Raw genomic sequence first — 14253 nt, forward strand, 5'->3', positions numbered from 1 at the left:
TAGCTTCGGGCTCCCAATGTTCTTCAATAGGGGAACCCTGGGGGTCACAAGTAGGCTGCAGGCTGGTCCAGTGGGTCGGTTCGGAGAAACCACAGGCTGGATAGTGAGAAGGGCCGCCTTTCTGCACCGGTTGTCTGGTTCTCCAAGGCCAGGAGGCTGTGGGTGCAGTGTACCTTTTGGCATCGGGTATCTTCGTCTGGATGAGTTTTTTTTGGAGCAGGGCCACTGGATATCTTGGTCCTCTGGCATGCAGGCAGATCTCTTGAGAATTTTAAGAGGTTACTGGTCCTGCAGATAGAGTTACCATTTTGTAGCAGGGGCTTCAGAAGCTGGAGACAGGTCGGTAGGGCTGGGGCCAAAGCAGTTGGTGTCTTCACTCTTCTCTGCTGGGAGTCAGCTTAACAGTACTTGTTCCTTCTTGTTGTCTTCTTGAGGTGGCCTGTAGTCTTTCGAGCTAGTTCTTAAATCCTGTATTTTAGGGATATTACCGGGGTCAGTGGGCAGTAGCCAGTGGCTGCTGTCCCTGAGGGTGACTACACTTTTCCGGTGACCACTCCCTTTGGGGAGGGGGACACAGACCTAACCCTATTGGTCCCTGTCCTCCAAACTCAGAGGGAGGATTCTGCAGGGAGGGGGTTACTTCAGCTCTGGACACCTTAGGGGTGATCCCAGCTAAAGTGGTCACTCCTTGTTTTTCTTAATTTTTTCCGCCGGACTGATTTCCAAAAGTGCAGCTTTGTCTCGGTGGCAGGCATCTCCACTAGCTGGAGTGCCCTTGGGTACTGTAACAAGAGGCCTGAGCCTTTGAGGCTCACCGCCAGGTGTTAAAGTTTTTGCAGGGCGGGGGGGAGAAAGGAGGTGGGGTGGGGGTGGTGAAGCACCTCCACCAAGTGCAGGCTTTGTTTCTGGCCACAGAGAGCACACCCCCATGTGGTCCGAGACTTGTCTGGAAGTGGCAGGCAATCATTCAATCAATCACTGCATTTGTAAAGCACGCTACATACCCGCGAGGGTCTCAAGGCGCTGGGGGGGGGGGGGGGGGGGGGGAGGGGTGCTACTGGTCAAAGATCCAGGTCTTGAGGGGTCTTCTGAAGGCCAGCAGGTCCTGGGTCTGTCGTAGGATGGTGGGGAGAGTGTTCCAGGTCTTGGCGGCGAGGTAGGAGAAGGATCTGCCGCCGGCGGTGGTTTTTCGGATGCGGGGGACTGTGGCGAAGGCGAGGTTGGCTGAGCGGAGGCTTCGGGTGGGGGTGTGGAAGCTGAGTCGGTTGTTGAGGTAGGTGGGTCCGGTGTTATGCAGTGCTTTGTGTGTGTGGATCAGGAGCTTGAAGGTGATCCTTTTGTTGACGGGGAGCCTGTGCAGGCCTCTCAGGTGGAGTGTGATGTGGCTGCGGCGGGGGACATCGAGGATGAGTCGGGCCGAGGCGTTCTGGATGCGTTGGAGTCGTCTCAGGGGCTTGTTTGTAATTCCTGAGTAGAGGGCGTTCCCGTAGTCGAGTCTGTTGGTGATGAGGGCCTGGGTAATGGTTTTTCTCGTGTCTAGGGGGATCCATTTGAAGATCCTGCAGAGCATACGGAGGGTGTTGAAGCAGGACGCTGAGACGCGTTGACTTGCCTGGTCATGGAGAGAGTGGAGTCGAGGATGACCCCCAGGTTGTGTGCGTGGTCCGTGGGTTCCGGGGCTGTGCCTAGTGACGTGGGCCACCAAGAGTCGTCCCAGGCTGATGGGGTGGGTCTGAGAATGAGGACCCCCGTCTTTTCTGAGTTCAGCTTCAGTCTGCTGTCCTTCGTCCAGTCGGCTACAGCCTTCATTCCTCGGTGGAGGTTAGCTTTGGCGGTGTGGGGATCTTCGGTGAGGGATATGATCAGCTTGGTGTCGTCGGCGTAGGAGATGATGTTGAGGTTGTGTTGTCGTGCGTCGTGGGCGAGGGGGGCCATGTAGATATTGAACAGTGTCAGGCTGAGGGAGGATCCCTGTGGGACGCCGCAGATGATCTTGGTGGTTTTGGAGCAGAAGGGTGGGAGGCGGACGCTCTGGGTTCTGCCGAAGAGGAAGGATGTGGTCCAGGCCAGAGCCTTCTCTTGGATACTGCCGTCATGGAGGCGTGCTGATAGGGTGCAGTGGCAGGAGGATGAGGGCGGCTGTTTCTCCTTTGTCCATCAGGGTCCGGATGTCGTCAGTGGCGGTGATGAGGGCGGTCTCGGTGCTGTGGTTACTGCAAAAACCGGATTGGGAAGGGTCCAGGATGTTGTTGACTTTGAGGTAGCAGGTCAGCTGTTTGTTAGCAGAGGCAGACCGGTCAGTCCTGCACTAGAAGTTTAACTAAAATACAGGGGTCAACTCTTAAGATGCCCTCGGTGCATTCTCAATAAATCCAACTCTGGCATCAATGTGGGTTTATTGTGCTGAAAAGTTTGATCCCAAACTTCCCAGACTTCAGTGAAGCCATCATGGAGCTGTGGAGTTCGTAATGACAACTCCCCGCTCATGTTCTTTATATGGCCACACTGCACTTAAAATGTCTAAGAATGAACTCTGACATTGCAGGGACATATTGCTTATGCAGCTATGCCCTCACCTGTGGTATAGTCCACCCTGCCTTGCGGCTGTAAGGCCTGCTATAGGTGTGGCTTACCAATGCCACAGGCTGTATGTTGTGTATATGGCACCCTGAGAGGTGTGCCACGTTGACATATTCTTTTTCTCCCTACCAACACACACAAGCTGCAATGGCAGTGTGCTTGGTGAGGGGTCCCCGAGGGTGGCATAATACATGCTGCAGCCCTTGGGGACCCTCCCTGCTCACGGGGACCTTGATACCATGGGTACCTTTTACAGGGGACTTAGCTGTGTGCTAAGTGTGTGTCGATTGTGGGAATAATGGTAAATTTTTAGGGAAAGTACACTTCTGCCTGGTTAGCAGGATCCTAGCACACTGTCAAGTCATCATCAATATCGGGCAAAAAGTGGGCAGTAACCATGCCAGAAGGGGCACTTTCCTACGCCTCTTTTTGGTAGGTTTCTGTTTTTCTCTTGCTGTTCATATGTTGATGCTCCAAGCAGCAGCTGGTTTATGACACATACCCCAGTGCTTTTATAAAATAATTCTTCTGCCATATATTCACTGATGCATAATTATCCAGAATATGCAAATAGTTAACTATTTCTGTATTGTCTCAACATGCGTTTCGGTTCTTATGTATACTCTGTTCAAATATCCTTGAAAATAGGGTATGCTGTTGTAACATGCAAATACATAATGAATCAAATACTTAGTCATTTCCGACTTTGTGCATCATTTTCCCTTTTTCTTCTACAGGAGACCATGGATTTCATGGATCGTGGACAGGTCACAAGCAACTTCAGCAGAAAGGGACCCAGCACCATCCAGAAGATTAAAGAATCATTAGTTTTCATGAGGAACCAGCACCTTGAGGTATTCAACTTTCGAATCGGAGTGTGATTCAGCTTCTTAGCCTCCCCTCCAAAAACACACTTGCTATGGACTTTGGCTTTGTTATCTTTGGTTTCTTTTCAGCTGCATGTGTTATCTTATGATGATGTGGAAATCAAGAAAATGAATTGTATCTGGTGTGAGGTTGACCACACTTTGAAGTACATCATTTTAATTCTTTAGTTATTATTGCAAAGTCCAGTCAGATAGAAATTGCCTTCTATGTTTTGTAGTAACTTCACTGGCAGACTCTGGGCAGCAATCCGTTGAAATAGCCTATTTTCCGCCTCCGACTTGAGGTATCATGATGACTAAAGATTCCCTATAACATGGCTGTCAAAACCATCCAGTTCGAAGCCTCTGGTTTTTGAGGACTTTATTAACACAGCTTCCACCTGGCAGTCAAGGCGATTTATTTAGACTTGTTGACCGTGCTTTCCTCCCTCATGGACATCACTATGGCAAGGTTTTCCATGGTCCAGTAGGAAAGACTGAAATTCTCTTTACAATCAAGTGATTAAGCTTTATGACAGGTCTGTTGATTACAATGTCCCAGTAATATCCTGCTTATAAAAGAGAAATGTGAATGCACAGTATCTGATAGAGACTTCTTGTTGCAGATTTCTTATGTTAAACGTTCCCCCAGGTGTCAGTCTGGATTGACAGATTTTACTCTAGCAGTACCCCTGTGCGCCGTCCGGGGGTATCGGTCGTCTCGGGTCTGTCGTTGCCATTGTGTACGCCAGATATGAAGTTGTGTATAGACGCCACCCCGGCATGCTGACGTCAGTTCTTTCAGCGCCAGAGCAGATCTGAAGAAGAGCTATCCCCCAGTCACTTTTTAACTGGCTTTTATACTTTTATCAAAGCTTTTTTGACCTCCTGGTGCATTGAGTATGTTGTCTCGGAAGACAGGCTTCAAGCCCTGTGACTCGTGTCATCAGATGATGTCAATGACTGGTCCGCACCTCGTGTGTCATTGGTGTTTGGAGCGCAACCACAACCAAAAGTTGTGTTTTGGGTGCTGGGGTCATGACCCCGGAAGCTTTGAGGGAGCAGTCCTTGAAGCTTCTTGTGGGCTGGCGCTCGGCTCTGTGTTATTCCCGGTCTCAGTCGAGAGGAAGGTCTCAAGGCCACTCGCGGAGCCCACACTCTTCATCATCCCATTCAAAATCTTCGGGACGCTCGGGTAAGCACAAGCACAATCAAAAAGTCAAAGAAGAGCAAACGTTCCTTAACTTAGCCCCACCAGTCGGATGACTCAAAGCAGAAAAAGGAGTGACGTCGCTCTAGGTCTCTGTCCTCGGAACCTCCTTCTGGGTCAGCTGTGCACCTCCCTGAGTTTCCAGGAGCTGGTGCTTCCCCTGCCCAACTCTGAGTTTTATGAGGCCATGTGCCTCATATTTTGGCAGTACGGGCCTGCTGGGGCGCCTTTGGGCCCCGCAGGGTCGGCAGGTGCTCCCTCAGGCTGAGGCATCTGTCCCAGAGGGCACCCAGGGATTCGTTTCCACATCCGCACAAGCATCAGTCAAGCCACTACTACCTTCCCGACGCCTGTGCAGATGTCAATGCTTCTGACACCGCCCGGGCCAGCGGTCAGCGTCAATCTCATACTTATTGCTAACTCCGACATGTAGCTGGACCGGTGTCGCAGGTTCTGACTTTGACTGAGACCTTGGTCCCCAGGTTGGATCCTGACCCTTTGTACAGTGAGGGTCTGGAGGGGTCGCTGGACCCTTTAAAGTACCAGCTTGATGACCCCATGAACTTTGCTCAGGACTTCGTGAAACCAGTTGTAGGAAAGTATCCTCTTTTTGGCGTGGGTACCCCCCACATTGTGCCTGCTGTCAGTGTGTTTTGACTGTGCTCACTGGGATCGTACTAACCAGGACCCCAGTGACTGTGCTCTCTCCCTCTAAATTTGGTTTCTTAGGATTTAACACTCCCCACAATTGGCATACTGGTTCCCTGCTATAAGTCCCTAGTATATGGTACTTAGGTAGCCACAGCATTGGTACACCAGGGGCCCCCCATGTGCTGCAGCATGTATTATGACACCCATGGAAGCCCATGCAAACTATCTGCAGGCCTATCATTTGCGGCCTGTGTGAAAAGGTGCATGCCCTATTTCATTGCTGTTCAATACACCAGGTCTCTGTAAGTGACCCCTAAGGTAGGTCCTTCCAGCCCTAAGGGCAGGTTGCAGAAAGGGGTGGGGTGTACACCCCTGCAAGAGCAGAAGTGCCCCAACAAACCCAAGTTCCAATTCTGTGGATGATATAAGTGCGGGAAGCCACTTTTGCTATGTGCTGGCCATAGATCACTACCTATGGTCCAGCTGCATAATCATAACTCCGAACCAAGGCATGTTTGGTGTCAAATATGTTGGAATCATACCCCAGTACTGATGCCAGTATTGGTGGCATGAATCCATGCACTCTGGGTGCTCCTTAGAGGACCCTCCAGTATTGCTTCTACCAGTTTTCCAGGGTCTACGAGCAGCCCATGCTGCTACAGCCCCTCAGACAGGATTCTGCCCTACTGCTGCTTGACCAGCTCAAGCAGGGGAAATGCAGAACAAAGGACTTCCTGTGGGATAGGGATGCAACCTCCTTTCCCTTGGAAATAAGTGTTTCAAGGCTGGGGAGGGGTAGCCTCCCCACACCACTGGCTTGCTTTGAGGGGCACATTGGCTGACCTTGCATAAACTGGTTTGCACCAGTCCAGGGACCCCCAGTCCCTGCTCTGGCGGGAAACTGCACAAAGGAAAGGGGAGTGAACACTCCCCTGTCCACCACCACCCCAGGGGTGATGCCCAGAGCTCCTTCAGGTGGCCTCTTGATTCTTTCATCTTGAAATAAAGCTGGGCAGGGGCCCTTCGGAGAATCTGACTGGTCAGGTTAGGCAGATGACGTCAGTGACCCCCTCTGATAGGTGGTCCCCTTGCAAAGTGACCAAGCCCCTTTTTGGGATAGTAGGGACTCCCTTGCAGGGTGAGTGGGTCCCCAGATTTGGTGTGCAAGACTCCCCCAGGGCTCCTCTGCAACTACCTCTTCTGCTCCTGCCCACTGTAACTGCTGCTGGCCTTCACAGGAACCTAACAAGATTGCAACACCAGGCGGCCTCTCCTTGCAACATTGTTTTCGCAGCTCATGTCAGCAACTTGCAACATTTCCACTGCTGTGCATCTTCTGGGGTTGGCAAGACTTCAGCTGCACCAAGGAAGCAAGAAGGAATTTTACTTGGAGTGAAGGCGTCACTCCCCTGCATCTACAGGCACCTAAGGCAATGACATCCGGCTGCTGGGAACTGCTGTCTTATGGGCCTGCGAAGATTCTCCAACACAGATGGTGGTTCTGAGGGTTCCTCTGGGTCCTCTCTGCCTTATGTCCAACATGGGAGACAGTGAGTCCTTGCCCCTTCGTCCAGGATGGAATCCCTGTGCACAGTGACTGTTGCAGCAACCAAGGCTTCGAGGGATCTTCAGGATCCAAGTAGCCCGGTCCCCAGCACTCCACCTCTGCAAGGACAGTGTCCTCTCTGCTGCTCCAGCAACATAGGACTCCTCTTCATGTGTGCTGCCTGGGCCTCACTGCGACTTACTGTGCCTGCTGCTAGTGGGTTGCTTGTGGGGGTTCCAAGTGCTTCTGCTAGCTCTCCGGTCTTCCTAGGGTCAGCTGGGACACCCTTCCAAAGGTCGAGTCCCCAGGACCTTGCTGGTCCTCTAGAACTTGGCAAATCTCCAACAGCTCCAGTACCATTTGCTTGCGCTTGTTGGTGGTCCGCCCGACCACTGACCCATCTGCAATCTGGCGACTTCAAGGGCTCCTCTGCAGATCCTGGACTCTGCAGTTGGACTTCATGCACCACAGATGACCCGGATCTTCACCCGCAGAAGTGTGGCCTCCTGCCCCACCTGGAGACTCCTGCGTGGACTGGATTCTGTCTCCTCTTGCAGGTCCTCTTCTTCCCGAATCCACCATTGAGTTCCACCGACTTGCTCCTACTCTTGCAATATTCTAATTCACCATGTTAGCCTATGGGACAACCAGGGACTTACCTCTGCTCTCGTGGTCGCTGGAAGTCTATTAGATATTGTAAGGAAATGCCTCCTTGGCATGGTTACCCCTAACATTTTGCCTTAGCTGATGCTAAGTTCTGATTGAAAGTGTGCTGGGACCCTGCTAACCAGGCCCCAGCACCAGTGTTCTTTCCCTAAACTGTACCTTTGTCTCCACAATTGGCACAACCCTGGCACCCAGGTAAGTCCCTTGTAACTGGTACCAAGGGCCCTGGTGCCAGGGAAGGTCTCTAAGGGCTGCAGCATGTCTTATGCCACCCTAGGGACCCCTCATTCAGCACAGACACACTGCTTGCCAGCTTGTGTGTGCTGGTGGGGAGAAAATGACTAAGTCGACATGGCACTCCCCCCAGAGTGCCATGCCAACCTCACACTGCCTGTGGCATAGGTAAGTCACCCCTCTAGCAGGCCTTACAGCCCTAAGGCAGGGTGCACCATACCACAGATGAGGGCATATGTGCATGAGCACTCTGTCCCTACAGTGTCTAAGCAAATCCTTAGGCATTGTAAGTGCAGGGTAGCCATAAGAGTAATGCTCTGGAAGATTGTCAAACAGGAACTCCCCAGTTCCATAATGGCTACACTGAAAACTGGGAAGTTTGGTATCAAACTTCTTAGTACAATAAATGAACACTGATGCCAGTGTGCAATTTATTGTAACATACACCCAGAGGGCATCTTAGAGATGCCTCCTGAAAACCTACCCGACTTCCAGTGTAGGCTGACTAGCTTTTGTCAGCCTGCCACACACCAGTCATGTTGCTGGCCACATGGGGAGAGTGCCTTTGTCACACTGTGGCCAGGAACAAAGCCTGTACTGGGTGGAGGTGCTTCTCACCTCCCCCTGCAGGAACTGTAACATCTGGCGGTGAGCCTCAAAGGCTCACCCCTTTTGTTACAGCACCCCAGGGCATACCAGCTAGTGGAGATGTGTAAAGAAATGGCTCCCTGTTGCAGTTACCCCCCACTTTTTGCCTGATACTGATGCTGACTTGACTGAGAAGTGTGCTGGGACTCTGCTAACCAGGCCCCAGCACCAGTGTTCTTTCACCTAAAATGTACCATTGTTTCCACAATTGGCACAACCCTGGCACCTAGGTAAGTCCCTTGTAACTGGTACCCCTGGTACCAAGGGCCCTGATGCCAGGGAAGGTCTCTAAGGGCTGCAGCATGTCTTATGCCACCCTAGGGACCCCTCACTCAGCACAGACACACTGCTTGCCAGCTTGTGTGTGCTGGTGGGGAGAAAATGACTAAGTCGACATGGCACTCCCCTCAGGGTGCCATGCCAACCTCCCACTGCCTGTGGCATAGGTAAGTCACCCCTCTAGTAGGCCTTACAGCCCTAAGGCAGGGTGCACTATACCACAGGTGAGGGCATATGTGCATGAGCACTATGCCCCTACAGTGTCTAAGCAAAACCTTAGACATTGTAAGTGCAGGGTAGCCATAAGAGTATATGGTCTGGGAGTCTGTCAAAAACGAACTCCACAGCTCCATAATGGCTACACTGAATACTGGGAAGTTTAGTATCAAACTTCTCAGAATAATAAACCCACACTGATGCCAGTGTTGGATTTATTAAAAAATTCACACAGAGGGCATCTTAGAGATACCCCCTGTATTTTACCCAATTGTTCAGTGCAGGACTGACTGGTCTGTGCCAGCCTGCTGCTGAGAGACGAGTGTCTGACCTCATGCGGTGAGAGCCTTTGTGCTCTCTGAGGACAGAAACAAAGCCTGCTCTGGGTGGAGGTGTTTCACACCTCCCCCCTGCAGGAACTGTAACACCTAGCAGTGAGCTTCAAAGGCTCAAGCTTCGTGTTACAATGCCCCAGGGCACTCCAGCTAGTGGAGATGCCCGCCCCCTGGACACAGCCCCCACTTTTGGCGGCAAGTCCAGGAGAAATAATGAGAATAACAAGGAGGAGTCACTGGCCAGTCAGGACAGCCCCTAAGGTGTCCTGAGCTGAGGTGACTCTGACTTTTAGAAATCCTCCATCTTGTAGAAGGAGGATTCCCCCAATAGGGATAGGAATGTGACCCCCTCCCCTTGGGAGGAGGCACAAAGAGGGTGTACCCACCCTCAGGGCTAGTAGCCATTGGCTACTAACCCCCCAGACCTAAACACGCCCTTAAATTTAGTATTTAAGGGCTCCCCTGAACCTAAGAATTTATATTCCTGAAACTACAAGAAGAAGAGGACTGCTGAGCTGAAAAACCCCTGCAGAGGAAGAACAGAAGACACCAACTGCTTTGGCCCCAGACTTACCGGCCTGTCTCCTGCCTTCCAAAGAAACCTGCTCCAGCGACGCTTTCCAAGGGACCAGCGACCTCTGAATCCTCTGAGGACTGCCCTGCTTCAAGAAAGAGAAGAAACTCCCGAGGACAGCGGCACTGCTCCAAAAGAACTGCAACTTTGTTACAGAGGAGCAGATTTAAAGACCCCTGCAAATCCCCGCAAGAAGCGTGAGACTTGCAACACTGCACCCGGCGACCCCGACTCGACTGGTGGAGAACCAACACCTCAGGGAGGACCCTCCGGCAACTCCAAGACCGTGAGTAACCAAAGTTGTCCCCCCATGAGCCCCCACAGCGACGCCTGCAGAGGGAATCCCGAGGCTCCCCCTGACCGCGACTGCCTGAACTCCATTTCCCGACGGCTGGAAAAGACCCTGCACCCGCAGCCCTCAGCACCTAAAGGAACGGAACTCCGGTGCAGGAGTGACCCCCAGGAGGCCCTCTCCCTTGCCCAGGTGGTGGCTACCCCGAGGAGCCCCCCCCCCCCTTGCCTGCCTGCATCGCTGAAGAGACCCCTTGGTCTCTCATTGAAAACCATTACAAACCCGACGCGTGTTTGCACACTGCACCCGGCCACCCCCGCGCTGCTGACGGTGTACTTTTTGTGCTGACTTGTGTCCCCCCCCCCCCTCCCCCCCCGGTGCCCTACAAAACCCCCCTGGTCTGCCCTCCGAAGACGCGGGTACTTACCTGCTGGCAGACTAGAACCGGGGCACCCCCTTCTCTCCATTGAAGCCTATGTGTTTTGGGCACCTCTTTGACCTTTGCACCTGACCGGCCCTGAGCTGCTGGTGTGATATCTTTGGGGTTGCTCTGAACCCCCAACGGTGGGCTACCTTGGACCAAAAACTGAAACCTGTAAGTGACTTACTTACCTGTTAAAACTAACAATACTTTACCTCCCCCAGGAACTGTGAAAATTGCACTGTGTCCACTTTTAAAACAGCTATTTGTGTTTTATGTAAAAAGTATATATGCTACTGTGATTATTCAAAGTTCCTAAAGTACTTACCTGCAATACCTTTCAAATGAGATATTACATGTAGAATTTGAACCTGTGGTTCTTAAAATAAACTAAGAAAAGATATTTTTCTATAACAAAACCTATTGGCTGGATTTGTCTCTGAGTGTGTGTTCCTCATTTATTGCCTGGGTGTATGTACAACAAATGCTTAACACTACTCCTTTGATAAGCCTACTGCTCGACCACACTACCACAAAATAGAGCATTAGTATTATCTCTTTTTGCCACTATCTTACCTCTATGGGGAACCCTTGGACTCTGTGCATGCTATTCCTTACTTTGAAATAGCACATACAGAGCCAACTTCCTACAAGATGCCAGCCCCTCTGGCCACTGCCCCCACTTTTGGCGGCAAGGCTGGAGGAGATAATTAGGAAAACAAGGAGGAGCCACTCAGTCAGGACAGCCCCTAAGGTGTCCTGAGCTGAGGTGAGACTGACTTTTAGAAATCCTCCATCTTGCAGATGGAGGAATCCCCCAATAGGATTAGGCATGTGCCACCCCTCCCCACAGGGAGGAGGCACAAAGAGGGTGTAGCCACCCTCAAGGACAGTAGCCATTGGCTACTGCCCTCCCAGACCTAAACACCCCTAAATTCAATATTAAGGGGCTCCCCAGAACCTAGGAAAGGAGATTCCTGCAACCTTAAGAAGGACTGCTGACCTGAAGCCCTGCAGTGAAGACTGAGGCGACAACTGCTTTGGCCCCAGCCCTACCTGCCTGTCTCCTAACTTCAAAGAAAACTGCAACAGCGACACATCCAACAGGGACCAGCAACTTCTGAAGCCTCAGAGGACTGCCCTGCAACCAAGGACCAAGAAACTCCAGTGAACAGCGGCCCAGTTCAACATCCTGCAACTTTCTTGAAACAAAGAAACAAGTTTAAAGACTTCACGTTTCCCGCCGGAAGCGTGAGACTTTCCACTCTGCACCTGATGCCCCCGGCTCGACCTGCAGAAAACCAACACTACAGGGAGGACTCCCCGGTGACTGCGAGACCGTGAGAAGCCAGAGACGACTCCCCTGAGCCCCCACAGTGACATCTGCAGAGGAAATCCAGAGGCTCCCGCTGACCGCGACTGCCTGTAACAAGGGACCCGACGCCTGGAACCAACCAACACTGCACCCGCAGCCCCCAGGACCTGAAGGAACCGAACTCCAGTGCAGGAGCGACCCTCTGCCTAGCCCAGGTGGTGGCTACCCCGAGGAGCCCCCGTGCCTGCCTGCTTCGTTGAAGAGACCCCCGGGTCCCCCCATTACTTCCTATCTGAAACCCGACTCCTGTTTGCACTCTGCACCCGGCCGCCCCTGTGCTGCTGAGGGTACTTACCTGCTGGCAGACTGAAACTGGGGGCACCCCTATTCTCCATTGAAGCCTGTGTGTTTTGGGCACCTCTTTGACCTCTGCACCTGACCGGCCGTGAGCTGCTGGTGTGGTAACTGTGGGGTTGCCTTGAACCCCCAACGGTGGGCTACCTTGGACCCAACTTTGAGACTTGTAAGTGTTTTACTTACCTGTAAACGTAACCTACTTACCTCCCCCAGGAACTGTTGATTTTTGCAGTGTCCACTTTTAAAATAGATTATTGCCATTATTTCAAAGACTGTACATGATATTGTGATTATTCAAAGTTCCTAGAGTACCTAAGTGAAATACCTTTCATTTGAAGTATTACTTGTAAAACTTGAACCTGTGGTTTTCAAAATAAACTAAGAAAAGAGAATTTTCAATATAAAAACCTATTGGCCTGGAGTAAGTCTTTGAGTGTGTGTTCCTCATTTATTGCCTGTGTGTGTACAACAAATGCTTAACACTACCCTCTGATAAGCCTACTGCTCGACCACACTACCACAAAATAGAGCATTGGAATTATCTCTTTTTGCCACTATCTTACCTCTAAGGGGCCCCTTGGACTCTGTGCACACTATTTCTTACTTTGAAATAGTATATACAGAGCCAACTTCCTACAGATATCTTCTAGATACTTACCTCTTGGGATTCCATATTCTCCCAGCCCCTGGCTAACTTCTCTGTAATCTTTGGTGGGGGACCGATTCTCTAATGCCTCTATTTTAGTATATGGTTTGGCCCTCCTTAGGTCTCTTGCTATTTCTGGTGCTTTTATGCCAATTCCTAGTACTTACATGTGTATATTTTGTGTGTACCTACCTCTAGAAAAGGGGGATTGCCTATTGTAATGTAGTTTAATGGTCCTGTAATAAGGTACCTTAGTTTTTGCAACACTGTGTGGTTCATTTCAGGTTTAATAAGTTACTGTGTGACTACTGTTGCAGCGCAAGTTCATCACTCTCCTTCTAGATAAGTCTTAGCTGCTCACCACAGCTACCACTAGGGAGCCCTGGCTTCCTAGACTCTGTGACATTAATAAGGGTTGCCTTGACCTGGTATAAAGTGCCAGCACTATAGCTGTCCACCACACTCCAGGCCAGCTCCCTACACATCATGACCAGCACCCCACACATCATGACCAGCACCCCTGCTCATGTTGCAGGCAAGCGTACCATCTCTGATCGTTCTCGGCATACAAGCAGCCAGGACACCACGTGACTGTAGACTAAGGAATGTAAAAAAAGAAAAACGGCAATAGGCCTTTTCCATCTATGACCAGATCTGAAATAACTTCCTCCTAGCCATCCAGCCCCCCTGTGCTGCTTTAGTTTAGGAAAGAGTTGAAGACATTACTTGTTGACTTTATGCTTCTCCTTGAACTTGTACAGTGCTTTGCTGCCTTTGGCTAGGTTTGCACTATAGAAATACATATATCTTGGTACATACATACATTCCTTCACTCACTGTTTTCTGTCGGATTGTGGACTACTTTTTCTCTATTTTATTAGCGCGATTTCGCTTGGCAGAAGTCGATCGCTTTATACAGTTAATTTCACTTTTTCGGTTTAGGTACATAAAAGCACTTTTGCCGCTAGATGAAAAGTTGGGTTAGGAGTTTACAACACAATCAGCTCTAACATGAGCAAACGCGAGACCCGTTGCATTGCAAATGCTTGTTTATATTGCATTGAGTTTTCTCAGGCCTTTCACATTGTGCTATTCTTGATTTTCTTCTTACTAGTCCCCTGCCTCTCCCATTTTCTCCTTCAGTTTTACTGATTTCTCATTTTGCCTTAGGAACAAGCTTGCACCATGTGTTGATTTGCGTTGTACTTTCTGTTTATGGTCCAGGTTCCATTCATTGCCTTCTACAGAAAAGAATATGTGGAACCCGAACTGAATATCAATGACCTTTGGAAAGTCTATCATTCAGATGAAAAGGTGGGTGACGCCACAGCTTTTGAAAATCATAACCTAAATCGGTACCACACGTGATATGCTATGAAGTCATCTTCTGCAGTGAGACGATATCATTTGCCAGAGG

The 14253-nt window shown here is 50.7% G+C and overlaps 1 protein-coding gene across 3 annotated transcripts in view; it reads left to right on the forward strand.

The window, feature by feature from the left end:
* Positions 1–14253, forward strand: part of SUPT6H (SPT6 homolog, histone chaperone and transcription elongation factor) — an 893672-nt gene that overhangs the window by 141030 nt on the left and 738389 nt on the right. For all 3 annotated transcript variants that reach the window (XM_069226188.1, XM_069226189.1, XM_069226190.1), the window contains exons 9-10: positions 3318–3434; positions 14061–14150. In XM_069226188.1, coding sequence (XP_069082289.1) covers positions 3318–3434; positions 14061–14150 — 207 coding nt within the window. The remainder of the gene's footprint in view (positions 1–3317; positions 3435–14060; positions 14151–14253) is intronic.

The sequence above is a fragment of the Pleurodeles waltl genome, chromosome 3_1 (assembly GCF_031143425.1).
Source record: "Pleurodeles waltl isolate 20211129_DDA chromosome 3_1, aPleWal1.hap1.20221129, whole genome shotgun sequence".
Taxonomy (NCBI): Eukaryota; Metazoa; Chordata; class Amphibia; order Caudata; family Salamandridae; genus Pleurodeles; species Pleurodeles waltl.